This window comes from Argiope bruennichi, chromosome 5 (assembly GCF_947563725.1).
Source record: "Argiope bruennichi chromosome 5, qqArgBrue1.1, whole genome shotgun sequence".
NCBI lineage: Eukaryota > Metazoa > Arthropoda > Arachnida > Araneae > Araneidae > Argiope > Argiope bruennichi.
The window spans coordinates 10,474,022-10,489,001 of NC_079155.1; the positions used below are offsets into that span (position 1 = coordinate 10,474,022).

Sequence of the window (14,980 nt, forward strand, 5' to 3'; positions counted from 1 at the left end):
CTTCCACTGGATATAAAACTCTACGGTTTTCAATGCATACTTGCTATACGGCCTAATGTATTCTATTTAAGTTCATATCGATATCTGCAATAACAATATTTCCTGATACGTTCGAATTTCTCGAAATAATCACACAATATCTTATATAGCTTGCAGATGCTTTGATTATTTTTTTCATTGTCAATGATGATTAGCTTTTTTTAAGTACTACGACTGAACTTAAACTTTCGATAGATGAAAAATTCTTTATTTTTATTCATTAATTTGAGGTTTGAAACTTTGAGATATTTATTCAAATACATGATTTTGAGCCACTTTGTATACAAACAGAGTCGATAATACACTTGCTTCACTAGATGTAAGATACGTGGATTAACTTCTGACATTTGAAACGGTATAATGAATTTGAATATTTTTAAATCTCAAAGTTGAAATTAAATCAATCTAATTTAATTATCAATAATACGATATTTAAATTTTGTTTTTAAATAATGTGTGCTAATTTATATAAATACTTCTAATAGCGATGAAAAAATTAATTTTGATAACTGTTTAGCTAACCAAAGCATTAATTATTTACTTAAAATTCCTTTAGTAAAGATGTTTTCATACAAAAATACAATTTGAAAATAGTTTAATTATAAACATTAGTTTTTCAATTATAATTTAGTAATTTCAAAATATTAGTGGTGATGTGAATATTAAAGATGCTGAGAATTAAATTTAATCTTTCATATATGTGTTTGAAGCAAACAAAGAATTCCCTAAAGTATGAAAGCAAATCATTTAAAAAAATAAAACTGATTCAAATGGCATTAAACTGAATTTTTGAAAACATAATGTATGTATTTATTAACAAAATCAATTTTATGATCGTAATTCCGTTCAATGTAACATTTGCATGATCAAATATTATATCTCCACTTTCGAGAAAAGGGGCAGGAGGGGACTGTGCAAAAGATATTGTATGATTGTACTAATACAACATTAATAATAGCTGTAGGTCAAATAAAAAAATATATACACATAATTTTCACACTTTTCAAAGATTTAAATAAAAAGAAAATTTATAATTATAAATTAAATGCATTTATTGCTTGGCTAAAAAAAATTTTAATGTATAGAAAACTAAAATTCCAAAATATACCGCTTCTGTCCGAAAAAAAGAACAACTTTCTCATTGACTTTTACTTAAGCGTTTCATTTATTCAGAACAAACTAAACCACTTTAGCCTGCTAAAAAGTTTCCAAGCATTATCCACATAATTACTTAGATCTATCTACCTTTTTTCCGCCCAATCGTTATCTCCTGACCGTCTTCTCTTCGCCAAGTGGTTTCCGGATCTGGCGAACCCTTGGCGACACAGCGGAGGCTCACGTCACTACCTTCCCTGACTTCTGTGTCAGAGCTGGTCTCTTCTTCTTCGATGTGAGGAGGAACTGAAAGGAAACAAAAAATAAAGAGACTGAAAAGGAAGGAAAGAAAGGTTAGGAAAAGGAAGGAAGGTATTAGGCGACGGCAACAAAAAAATCAACATGGCCTGTCAGACACTGATGGTATTTATTTCCTTGGTTCTTCAAGAGGCTGGACAAGGATTGGTTTCCGAGGTCGTGGGATTAGACTTATTTTTGGTTCTGCTTGAGACGTCATAGTGTGACCAATACGGATCAAATAAAATGGTAATGCATTACTTTCTCGCCTTTTGTTTGCCCGTTTCTTTCACTGCCAGCATTGCTTTAGAGGCGGAATATTCCTCAGGCAACGTTTATTTTGACTATGAGAATAAAGGAATTGAGCAGTATCGATTGTTAGAAAAAAAATTGCTGTTTTTCATCTGGGTGTTTTCTTTTTCGGACTGGAAAGGGCAAATGAGCATAATGCAATAATTTAGCTTTCAATGGTATTTGACATCTTTATTACGATTGCCCATGCTATATCCTCTCGCTGTTGTTCCATTATTCAATGACTTGGGAATGAAGCTTGTTTCTTATATTTAATCCCTAATGCTTTTAGCTTCTTGATAAAATTATAAATTTTTCTTTATTACAATCCATGTGTTTTATAACTACTGGAGATGATATGTTCTTTAATTATTTTTCGTCTCAAATATGAAGATAAAATGAAAAAAAGGCGATTACTTTTTCAGAATTTCTAATGAAAGATCATGAAAATCAGAATACATATTGAAAATATTGCATTTAGAAGATATATTACATATAATAATGTTTTAGCGGAAGACTTAAAAGAATTTTGATTGCAAAGATCGGGGATTTCTTATAACTGCTAATATTCATTCTTTATCTGTAGTAATTCAAGTAATAGCAAGATATTATAAAAAATAAAATATTTCGTACAAACTATTCGTTTATCTGTCTTATTTTATGATGCTGACCATGTATTGATTCAAACTGAAGGCTGCGTTTTCTTAGAGAATAAATGCATTATTATGTTATCGCATATTATGGTTAGGGAAATGATCGGTTAGCTGATATTTAAGTGGAGTAGGCAAATATATTATTAGACTTTTTAATTTCTCTAATCACTAGTATAGTCTAAATAGTATATGCGATTAAGATAATGGTATGGTTTCTTAAGAAGCGGTTTACACAGATATAACTTAATTTTCGAATTTGATGAACACTAAATTGATCATTTTTATTTTTATATGTTTCGCCCCGCAATCCAAACATTAGATCTTGCTAAACAAATAAATATCAAAGCAATATATTTATAAACATTTAACTGTTTCTTTTAGTGAACTGAAATGAATAAGTGCGTGTAATGCAATGTATTAGGAAAAAATTACTGTATATGCATTTCTAATTAATTTTACAATAAAATTCTTGAAAATTATTTTTTTAAATATGCTTTTCTATAAAGAATTAAATAAAATTTATTTGTGATTCAAACAAGGAATTTACTATCGTGTCGTTTATATTTGGTTAATTATTTATATCACCACGTTTCAATGTTGAATTAAAAATCAAAGTTTATTTTGAAATTTGAAAAATGTTGAAAATTTATACGAGAAATATTTTATTAAGAATATGAACATGAATACAATAACATGAGTTTTAAGAGTGATTATTTCTTTTATATATGTCCAATGTGATATGAATCATCAATATAATTTTTTTTTATTTGCCTTTCAACGATTCTATTTTGAGATTGGGAAAATTGCATTTGTAGGACGACTCATAAAGTCGGTACAACAACAACAACAAAATACATTAATATAAAAATAGGGTATTCAAAAATAACCTTCTATATATTTTGTGAAATAACTTTTTTTTAGCATTTGATGCAGAAACAAAATTTGAAATGCCATGTAAAAATGAGATCCACAAAAATTCAGTGTAAAGTTTCACCCTGAAAATATTTGCTTTAGACTTGAGTATTGTATACGTCATGTATTTTCCTTTGAATGAAACTCTGGTCTATTTTCAGTTCATTTCATCAGGAGGAAATATGATTTTCTTTCTTACATCTACAACATGGCATGACATTATGATAAAAATTATTAAAAGAATCTGCAGAATATATAATTTCGTTCCTATCAGGTTTCATTAAAGATTACAGCGGTTTTTTTAGCACGCACATTTTTCAGAATTTAAAGTGTGTAAAAAATTTGGAAACTACTTTTCAAAGAAACTATGTTGATACAAAATGAAACATTTGGTAAAACATAAAGTTATATTGAAAACCCAATAAATCTGGTAAACAGGTTACAGGTTAACAGGTTAAAAATCAAACTCAGGAAAAGTTTTATTTTGTATAATTAATGATCCAATCTTTTTTTTTTAATCTTTCTAACATTGGAGAAGGCTACAACTTGCTTTTTTCCAAAATTTCCGTTAACTGTAGCGTGTGATGTCAAAATGATAGAATCTTAAAACATCTCACAGAATTAAACACAGGCATGTGTCCACATCATATTGTAACGCATACTTTCATATTATTTGTCTATCATTTATTAAATAATTAATTTCAGCAAATATTCTCATTATGAGAGAAGAATATTTTTATTGAATTAAACGTGATTCTTTTAATGTCACCTGACTAATGCAAGGTAACATTGCATTAACCAGGTGACATTGTGCCTCGTTGTTTGAAAAATATTCAAAACATGTGGAGGACTATATTCCATTGCCTGAAGATCAAATCTGACATAAATACACATATATCGTCAAAAGCTGTTTACAAGCATCTTAAACATATGTAAAGCTTCTTTCAGAAATGAATGACCGTAATATATGACTCACACGTGTCAACCTAAGGTAAAAGTTGAGGGGTCAAAGGTCTCTCGTAGGCAGACTATCCTTATTAATAATATTCGAAAAGTACAGTTATCCTTTTTCCTTATTATGAAATAAATTAAACATTTCAGTTCCATTTGATTCAACCGCTTTAAAATTTATTTCTAGAAAACGGACACTTTGTCAAATTTTGTAGATAATTCATTTATCTCTGTGATCAAATATTCACAAAATGTCTATATAACAGCTAATTGTAAAAATGAAAGCAAATACATTATTGTAATGGACGTTATTGACTTCCATTTGATAATAATAATATTTTCCCTGGTAATTAAGCCAACGCAACCAATCATTTTCATTTCATTAGTATCAACATCATTATACTTCAACTGCTTGGTTATTTTTCTACTGGCTTCTCGTACATCCTGATTGACATACATCTCACCATTTTCAGATACAATGCTAAAGTTCTCCAAGCTGTTTATTCGTCGGTACTACGTAATCCTTATTTTGTCCTGACTGATTGCATTATCTTTCTTGCAAAATACGTACATTCTCTTAATTACTCTGAGCCAATTCTTATCATGTTCTACAGCCTATGGAATAATAAATTATGTATAATTGTGTAAAGTAAAACCTCAACTTTTCATAGAAGCTTGGAAATTTTAGTTCTAATGTACGGATTCAAAATGTAGAAATGCTCTTTATATGAGGCATATTATACAGGGTAAAAAAAAATTAGGCCATATTAGAAAACGCGCACACATACACACACACACACACACACACACACACACACACACACACACACACACACACATGTATATATATATATATAGATATATATATAATCTCTACAAATCTATCGTAAAATGAATTCTCATTACTTTTTGTCGCGTTATTTAAGTTTTTGATTTTAGTCCTTTTTATTAGTATGCAAAAGCGTGAATTTTAAGTCCGGTAATTTATTTTTCAATCAATCAATTTTTTTTATCCATGTAGTGATTACATCATTGGTGGTTACGTTAAAACTTCGTCGTCCCATATAACAATGCAATCCTTATACAAGTTTTAATGTCAACTGGTAAACGAATTTCGTATGATATTGTAATTTTCTTCAGATTTATCATAAAAATATCGGTAATTTCATTGATTGATCACAATGCGATTTGAAGCCTGATATATCATGATTGCATGAGCGATATATTAGGTCCAAATAATTATAATTAATGTTGCATGGTCTATAAACTAAATATTAAAAATCATAAACACGTAATTAAATGCTTACTTACTTCAATGAAACCTGTTCAATAATTAAACGAATTTAAGTGATACCCTTAGTTACTTATATGTTTGAAGAGGGCAAGTAAAATTTCTAACCAGTGTACAAAAATTTGTTTACTTTTTGAAATGGTGTAATCCTTATAGTTTATAGATGGAGAAATAATAGACAATCAGAGTGTGTGCGCTTTTATAATGCTTGTAAGATATGGATATCTTGATGTCAGGCAATCTGATATAAAATAAATTTTATGAATGCTATGCTAAAACCAATTCCCTAATTAATTGCAAGTACATAATTCCAACATGGACTATCATGTTCCAGGCCATTTTAATTATTGTTGTGGAGCATTTTTTTCTTTATTATTGGATAATATTTTAAAACATTAAATTATCCGTTAATGTTACATTTCATAAATTATTTAAAACTTTAATGCCGATAGAATCACAAATTTGTTTTAAGAAATTTGTTTGAAGTAAAACACAAAATAAAACTTATAAATTGGAAGTATGTGTGCATACCCCTCTCTTGGATTATAGCTGTATACAACAACGCTCTCGTAGTTAGCCAATAACACTCTTTTAGTATATTTTTTCCCAAAACTTTAAGCCGTAAACATTTTTCAAAAAATCTTCAGAGTTATTGTTTTGTTGTTAAATTTATTTATAATTTTCTATCCTGTCGAGGTCATGGGAAAACAATGTAAAAATAAATATCTCTATTTTTTAAAAGTTTACACATTTTAAATCTTCGAAAGCAAAGTCACTGTATTTCTTTCTTAACATTTTTCATAAAACAAACATTTTTCGCAAAATTTCAACAGTTTCTAATTAACAATGATTAATATGATTGAAATGTGATAGAAAACAATTTCAGAAAATTGAATTTCTGAATTTTAAAAGTTTGCCGATAAATTTGGTAAATTGCAAATTAAATTTCTAGTTTCCACTATGTTTATAAAGTTTATTCTTTCTTTAAGTAATACATAGTAACTGATGTGCTTTGAATAAGTAATTTTAATTGCAAAATATATATTAATTTCTATTAGAAACTGTGGCTTGCTTGCTAAATTTCGGCACTTCATTTTGTATTAGCTCTGATAATAATCGCTGCAAACAGAACTTTTCTTTCTCTCAGAGTATAAAAGGTAATAACAATAAGAAGAGTTCATGTTCAGAGAAACCTGTTTCAAATCTGTATACAAATTTAATACAAATTGAAAAAAAAAATTAAGCTTTGTCGGTAATCTAAAATTTAACTTTTCGGTTTGAAATGTTTCTTGAAAAATTGTAAATTTAATTAGACAGCTCTGTATGATTATAGCTATTCCAATGTTGGAATTAGTTTGAAACATTTAATAATTAGTTTATGTAGTTTCCAGCGTTATGTGCAACTTTTTCCCAGAGATGCGGAATGGGTAGAATACAGGACGCAATCCCTCTTAGAACGTTTTCGAGTTTTCTTGATTTGTTTTACTTCTTAAAAACCCCTTGTGATTATTGTTTGATTCCAAAGAAGAAACCATTTTGTCGCATTTACTATGGAGTAGTTACTTTAATTTTCAGAATGACAGGCTATTAAATCATTATCGACATTGGAACAGGCACAGTATCAGGTATATTATGATTTCCAATTCGGTAGAAACAAAAGGTTCGTTGAGCTATGATTTTATTGAAGAATTGTACATTTTTAAACTCTAGATATTCTAGACTCTTAATTTAGACAACTCTAATTATATGGTGCACAAATTAAATTTTTAAGCTTTTTAGTAGATTTTTTTTCATAATTCGGTGTCTAAAATTCAATACGAATTGGTATCTCTTTCTCGCTCTGTGTGTGTGTGTGTATGTGTGTGTTACAAGTAAATATTTTCATCTTTGAAATTGATGACTTTCCTGTTACTAATTAAGGAAAAATTAATCTTAGCAATTCATATAGCTTGAAATTTACTCTTAGTAATAAAGGTGCTTATATTTTCTTATTAAAAAGAGAAACACATAAATATATGGCGAGAAAGATAGAATCACATACTGATAGTAAAAGAATCACAATGTAATTCCTTGGAGCTTGTGAGTGAGGCAAGCAGAGAGAGTGATGCCTTCTAGTTATATTTATTTCATAAATTCACAAATACGAAATATGCTGTGTAGGCAGAATTATTAGAATTATTTTGATTAAAATAAATATAGATTGAAGTAAGAATAAATATTTTTAAAAAGAAAAAGAAATTACGTAAATATATATCTGAATATTAACAATGTGAATACGATTTTTTGAAATGTTACAATTATTTCACAAAGAAAGAAAAATTAAACAAAAAAGGGACTCAAATAAAATTAGTTTAAAATTCCTGAAAGTATGCTTGATTATATTAGGATAAATTTTATAATATTATGAAAAAAAAACATGTTTAAAAGCTATCATGTGCAATCTGAATTTTTAAAAACTTCGCAACTTTTTCCAAATAAAATCAATTCAAATAGACGGAACAAGAAAAACTGAATTTGTAGTTAAAATTCGAATGCCCATTCCTGAAGATATTTTCCCAAAGAAGATTAATTAAATATAGTTGATGTATTTAAATACAAAAATATGTAAAAATTCGTTTTATAATCCAAAACTATTTAGTAAATAAATATAATTTATATATAAATAAAAACAGAATATATTTTGCTATATTATTTTTTCCAATTCTGTACCACTTTCATCAAGAATGCTTGAACGTTTTAAGCATATTATTTATAATGAAGCTAAGAAGGATTTCTTCTTAACAAATATATAAATCCCATTATGCGTTGAAAATTGTCTAAAAAATTCTAACAAAGAATACTTGTTCTATTACCAGATTCTTTTTACAAGAAAAAGCCCTTAACAAGAAAAAATCAACTTCAGTTTTAAAACATATTTTAAAGCCTGCCACATTTAACCATAAATACGCTTACAAAATCTGAACCTTTCGTTTATCCACTGAAAATTGCTTAAATCATCTGTTTAAGGAAATGCCTTATCTATATTGTTGTTTCAACAAGATTTATGAATTAAACCTTTTTCATTTAGTTACCATATTTATATTCTGTGCAAAAAAATATAAAAAAAAGAACATATAAATCCAACTTTGTGTGGGATAAATTTTGTTAAATGATTCGCAAACAAACATATATATTTAAATTCTCTCCATCTTTTAGCTGCTTTCGATCACTTCATGCTTATTCATGATGACGTGAGAACTCCATTTCCTAATGTTTGTTCAGCGACAAGAGAAGTTAAATGGATCTTGGCTCCGTACATGACGCCGAATCTTTTAAGCAAAGAAAAAAAAAGTAGCAACCTAGATGAGATGTTTTCATTTTATTTGCTTAAAAGGATTTTTTTTTTCCTTCTTCCTAGGGGCGTGAATATAATTTAACTGCATTTACGAATATCACATGCTCAATTAGAGGAGTGAAACAATATTGGTTGTGAAGGATTACGAAACAACTTAAATCCTTGACTTTCCTTCAGTCAATTAGTCTTTACAGTAATTAACAACATCTTTTGAGACAGTCAATTTTTTTATGCGATGATATAAATCGTATTTAAACTTTTGTGAAGGCAGTGATGCAGATTCTTCCGGGAGGGTTTGAGATGATGAAAAAAATAAAGATGCATGTAAATTATTTCTTAGTTAATTAAGTTTGCGAGAAAGTTTGCTCTGATAAAATGAGCTTTGACTAGCAAAAATAATGATTAATTAGTGGGATGATTGCTGGAAAAAAAACTTAATAAAGAGAACGTAAAAATTATCCGAAGATTATGTTTTCGAATAAACATTCATAGGTCATAACAGGTGCACTAATTACATTCTGTTTGAACCCGTAGCAGATTAAGTTTTTTCAACTTTCCTCTTTTTTTATCAACCCACAGTCCTCGAACAGTCATTAAAAACAGGCACAAAAACATTTAAAACTAAAATTGCATAAGTTGCTTCAAAATTAATTAAAGGAAACAAAGTGTGATTATAAATTAATCCTAGAAGAATTTTCTTTCCTGTTGCTAAAAACAAATAAAAAAACAATTTTATAAATATTTCTTGAAGAAAGCAAATAGATATAAAAAATGTATTTGCGTTTATTTGTTTAAGGTAGGAAGATAAACCCTTAAAATTGCCTAAAATGTTAAATCTATCTGAGTTTTTTTTTATTTTACACCTAAAGAAATAGAGCGTATTTGAAGGAGTATTACTTGAACAAGAAATTTTTTTTTCTAAATTGCTCCAAGACAAAATGCTAGTTTTCTTTCACTGTTAATAAAAAAACTAAAAGTAACCATAATTTAAAATGCATTCTTTTTTTTTTTTTTTTACTTATGAAAATATTTAACTCATGTGAATTGATTATATTTCAATATCTTATAATCTAATAATGAACAAGAGAAGTGATGATTATTTTCAATTATATTAAGTTTATTTTCATGCTCTTTTTCAGGCTCATGATTCATAAAATAATTTTTAAAAATAAAATTTTCTATTTTTACTAAATTGAATTCCTATTTTTACTAAAAGATGATGAAAATCATTTTAGCCCTATTTAAAATATCTACCCTATCATAAAAGAAAAGAGTTACATTTCGGTAGGTGACCAAAAAGGAATGTGCAAATATTCAACGAATAACATATGTTTTTAAATTTTTGAATGTGTATTAACCCTTATCTAGGGAAGTGAAATTTTAGGACTTAACTGGGGAGATGCGGTCTACTAGACCGCATTTCATTTACACTCAAATTAAATTTTCTAATGAATGTATTAGTATGAAAAATTGCCAATATATTTTGCAGATATTTTTCTTGATAAATAGATATATTTTAGAAAATTTTCAAAATATATTATCAATGAAAAAAGTAAATGCGTTGGAACATAAATTTTTTTCTCAAATTACTTGTTACAATAAATAATATTCTTGAAAAGCATATTACTTTTTACTTTTTAAATCATATTTATTTTTACAGTATATGAAGGTACATAGAAGACAATATAATGTAAAATTCAACAATTATATGAAAAAAAATAACAATAGGTAAAATTGGCCCTTTTTTCATTGGCTTGTGTGACATTCATAGCACGTTTTTCTAGGGAATTTTAAACATATAAGTTAAGAACTAGTATAAAAATCAATCTATAAATTCTGTATATATGTCTCTTGGTATATTAATATATTTTATAAATTTTTTAAAATACATTATCGCTAGAAAAATTAATTATGTTTGAACATACATATCAAAATCAGTTGAAGGCGAACGTTCATCGAAAAACTCTTCTGTACAATTATCCTTATCATTAAAATCACTTTCTGCTTCATTTAAAAGTGTCTGGAACACTGCTTCATAATAGGATCAGTAAACTGGATGATATTTCGGGGCCCACGTTTTAGCGCCATCTGCTAAGCCTTGTTTATCACTGGGACACTAACGGGGAGATGCGGTCTTAGAGACCTCTCTCGAAGAAATAACTGATTTTTTTAAAAACGCATCTGTTGAAATCGGTTGAAAAAGTGAACGTGTATTGAAGGTCAAAAAACAGGAAGCTTCAGAGTCAATCCATTCAATTGAGCTGAAAATAGAATAAGGGGAACAGAAAATCCATCGCTAGCGGTCTCACAGACCGCACGTCCCCAGTTAAGGGTTAACATGAAAAGGCGATGGATAAATGCTAATACACTGGTGACTACAAATTAAGAGAAAAATAATAATTTTATATTTACATAAAAATACGAGGGATAAATGTTAATACACTGGTGGCTTCAAATTAAAGGACAAAATAATAATTCTTGAAAATATGAATTGTTAACATGCAAAATCACCTGGCATAATTGCTTATTATCAGAAATAAATTTTATCAATAGGTTGACAGATGTGAAAATATTTTAAACCATATGATAAGTTGTAAATTACAGAACAAGAGAATAGGTAAAGCAAGTCAGTAATATTAGGTTGTGAATATTTTATGTGCCTTCTCCAGATATAGCATATAATACGAATCGCGAACATGACGAATAAATGACGTAAGGGGTAACATGACGAATTAATTTTAAAAGTTAAAATATCGTAAATAGATTAGCAAAAGTCTGTTCAATCAGAGATGTAGCTTATGAATTTGGAATTGCAACAGTATTATCAGAAAGTAGCGGAAAATATTTTATAAAATTGCAACAATTACTAGACGAATAGCAGTCCCAATTGTTTCAAATCAGTATTGTTATATAAGAGAAACAGCCGAAGGAAAATGCCAGATAACTTCGGTTAAATTGGAACAAATAATGGATCCAAACACAATCACCAGAATATCATATCTGATGGTGAGGAAGGGATTAATTATATTGGATTGAATCTCCTGAAAACAAATAGATGTATTGTGATGCATTTTCAATAAAAAGATGATTTATATGTCTTGAATATGACATCTGGATTGATCAAGAATGGGAAAATATGCTACTACAAATGGACGTAGATTGTATTTATTGTTTGAATAAAAAGGCTAATACATTTGAAGTGAATTTGGAACTACCAATTCTTCCAACAAAAGCTTGAAAGTTGCTTATTGCTGAGATGATACTGTTATGATCAGAGCAGGCATATGCTACAGATGCTTCATGCCATGGAAAGTGGAGCAATATATGCCTTAATTCATTGTTAGGACCTATACGCAATAGCCTCAGATGAACAATTTTATTGTATTGTTGAAATATATTTTTTTATGATAATTTCCCGCTCAAATTCTGGGGTATATTGACTCTCTTCTTAAAGTCTAAGAACATATCGAATGGAAGGTCTTGCATAGTCTATTTACCTAAATCTTCATAGTAGATATGGAAGGTTTGTAATTGGAAAACACATAGCAAAGCGGAACACTCCCTTAATATCTTGGAAAAAAATGACGTTGTTGTGCTCTTAAACGCCATAGACAGAATTTATCTGAATTTCTCCGGAATAATATGATTATAATTGTACACAGATGCCATTATTAGTGTATTACAATAAGGGAAAGCCTTTGCAATTTTTCATGAAAGAAATTGCAATCAAATTCTGATGATCATTTTTTATATCTCGAAACGCCATAAGAGGGTTTTCTTTTTTGTTCCTTATATATCTCGTATTATTATAGGTTTGTTCTCTGTAGCTTATATTTAAACCTTTAACAATGTAAAAATATTACAGCTTATTTATTATTATAAATTATTGTTCAATTTTAATTTAATTCACTCAGGTATACGTTTTCGACATAATATTATAAGAACTTAAGTAAGTAGGGTGAAGAAATTTTCTTGGATACTAGTTCCAGCTTAAATGTTTTAATATCTGTTAGCTTCTTTTCAGCAGAAGCAAATTTTCTTCTTTTTCCTGTATGGGCAAACAACGGCCTTTTTTTTTTTCAAACTTAATCATTTTTTGGAATATGTTAGTAATGATTGGATTTATTCGAAGTTCTTTCAAAACTCAGAAATTAATAGAGCAGCTAGAATAGAATAAGCGTTTGGATAGGAATGATGAAGCTAAAAAAAAGAATGATTTCATAAATTTAAAACCATTGCAGAAGGCCAAAAATTGAAAAAAAAATACTTGTTCTAGGCGAAACTCCACAATTGAAGATAATATATCTTTTGAGGTAACTCGTGTTTTTTTATGTTCTGTCGTTTTTCTTATATTTAATTTAATTATTCAAAAAATTACACACATTTTTGATGACTGATAACGTTTGTAAATAATCCTGCTGTGGTATATAATTTCATGGTACAATAAAGTTATCAGTAGTAAATAAATTCATAACTCGGCCTGTCTTAGCTATAATACTATTTTATACTACTACAAAAACTACAAAATAATACTATTTTATTTTGAGTATTTTGTATATGTGCATGTGTTCCTTCTAGGCATATTTTGGCTGTTTGACCGTAAATAGTATGGTTTTGCTTTGATATCTTATGAAATATCATCTTATCAGTGGATAAAGTATTATTCGGTTCTTGAGGAAATGAATGAATGTACTTTATATCGTCTGCTGTATAGGACATTGCAAATTAAAACAAACATTTACTAATAAAAGCTAAATCAAAATAGTATTCAAGAAAAGTCTGCAAAGAATTTTTGAATAGGCTTATTGTACTCCATTTTTTATTTTATTTTTCATCTTCATCGATATTAGTTTTAAAACATCTAGAGATGCTTACAGATCTTTTATATAGAATACATTGCATGAATTAGAGAATCAACACTTCTAATATGGAGAAAGTAATTTCAATATAATGGTCACTACTTGGCATCTTAACATAATATATACAATAATTGCGAATTGCATATTCATTGGAATGTTTCATACCTATTGCATTAAGCGGTTTTCAATTTCTTATCTATGGTTCTAGAATAGGATTCATGCATCTATTTATTATATTTTTAATCTTAGAAACTAAAATTAAGTCATTTCTATAATTTAAAATCTGATACAATAAAAGATTCAAAATCTATAAATCTCTCAAATTTGTATGGATCCAAATTAAATTAAGATAATTCATTTTCAAATTAGAGAGTGCCGTCTGTTTTATAAAGTATAGAAAAACAATACACTTCAAGGATTAAGATCGAGAAACAATTTCTTGAGATCTCAATAAACCAAATCTTTAAGATTTTTTTATAGTTCCAAAATTTGCATATAGAACAAGCTTTTCCCATAACGTTTGAACACATAAACTGTCATCAACTTTGAGAATGCTATTTTATGACTCCAGATGTGCGGAACGGAGATAATAATACTGAATATGCCACCAGATTTGAAATCTGTTCAACGTATGGTAGCCTTTTCGACATCTGATACAATAAAAGATTCAAAATCTATAAATCTCTCAAATTTGTATGGATCCAAATTAAATTAAGATAATTCATTTTCAAATTAGAGAGTGCCGTCTGTTTTATAAAGTATAGAAAAACAATACACTTCAAGGATTAAGATCGAGAAACAATTTCTTGAGATCTCAATAAACCAAATCTTTAAGATTTTTTTATAGTTCCAAAATTTGCATATAGAACAAGCTTTTCCCATAACGTTTGAACACATAAACTGTCATCAACTTTGAGAATGCTATTTTATGACTCCAGATGTGCGGAACGGAGATAATAATACTGAATATGCCACCAGATTTGAAATCTGTTCAACGTATGGTAGCCTTTTCGACATAAGCAGCTTAATTTGTGATTCTTTAGTCATATTTCATTATATCAATATTATACTTGTAATATGTAATAAAAATTAATTCAATGAAAAAACTATATTTGTTGCTCAAGTCTCACATATCAAGACAAATCATTTGTTCCAGTCTCTCAAGAATATGAAAAAATAATTATGAAATATTTGCACATTTTGTACATATTTTGAATGAATATATTTCCATCTCCTCAGATAACTAAATAAAGAGAAG

At 28.2% G+C, this 14,980-nt stretch overlaps 1 protein-coding gene across 1 annotated transcript in view; it reads right to left on the minus strand.

Moving 5' to 3' along the window:
• LOC129969534 (protein CEPU-1-like) overlaps window positions 1-14,980 on the minus strand; it is a 300,199-nt gene that overhangs the window by 45,214 nt on the left and 240,005 nt on the right. The window contains exon 4 of the mRNA XM_056084145.1: window positions 1,285-1,440. Within this exon, the coding sequence (XP_055940120.1) occupies window positions 1,285-1,440 (156 nt within the window). The remainder of the gene's footprint in view (window positions 1-1,284; window positions 1,441-14,980) is intronic.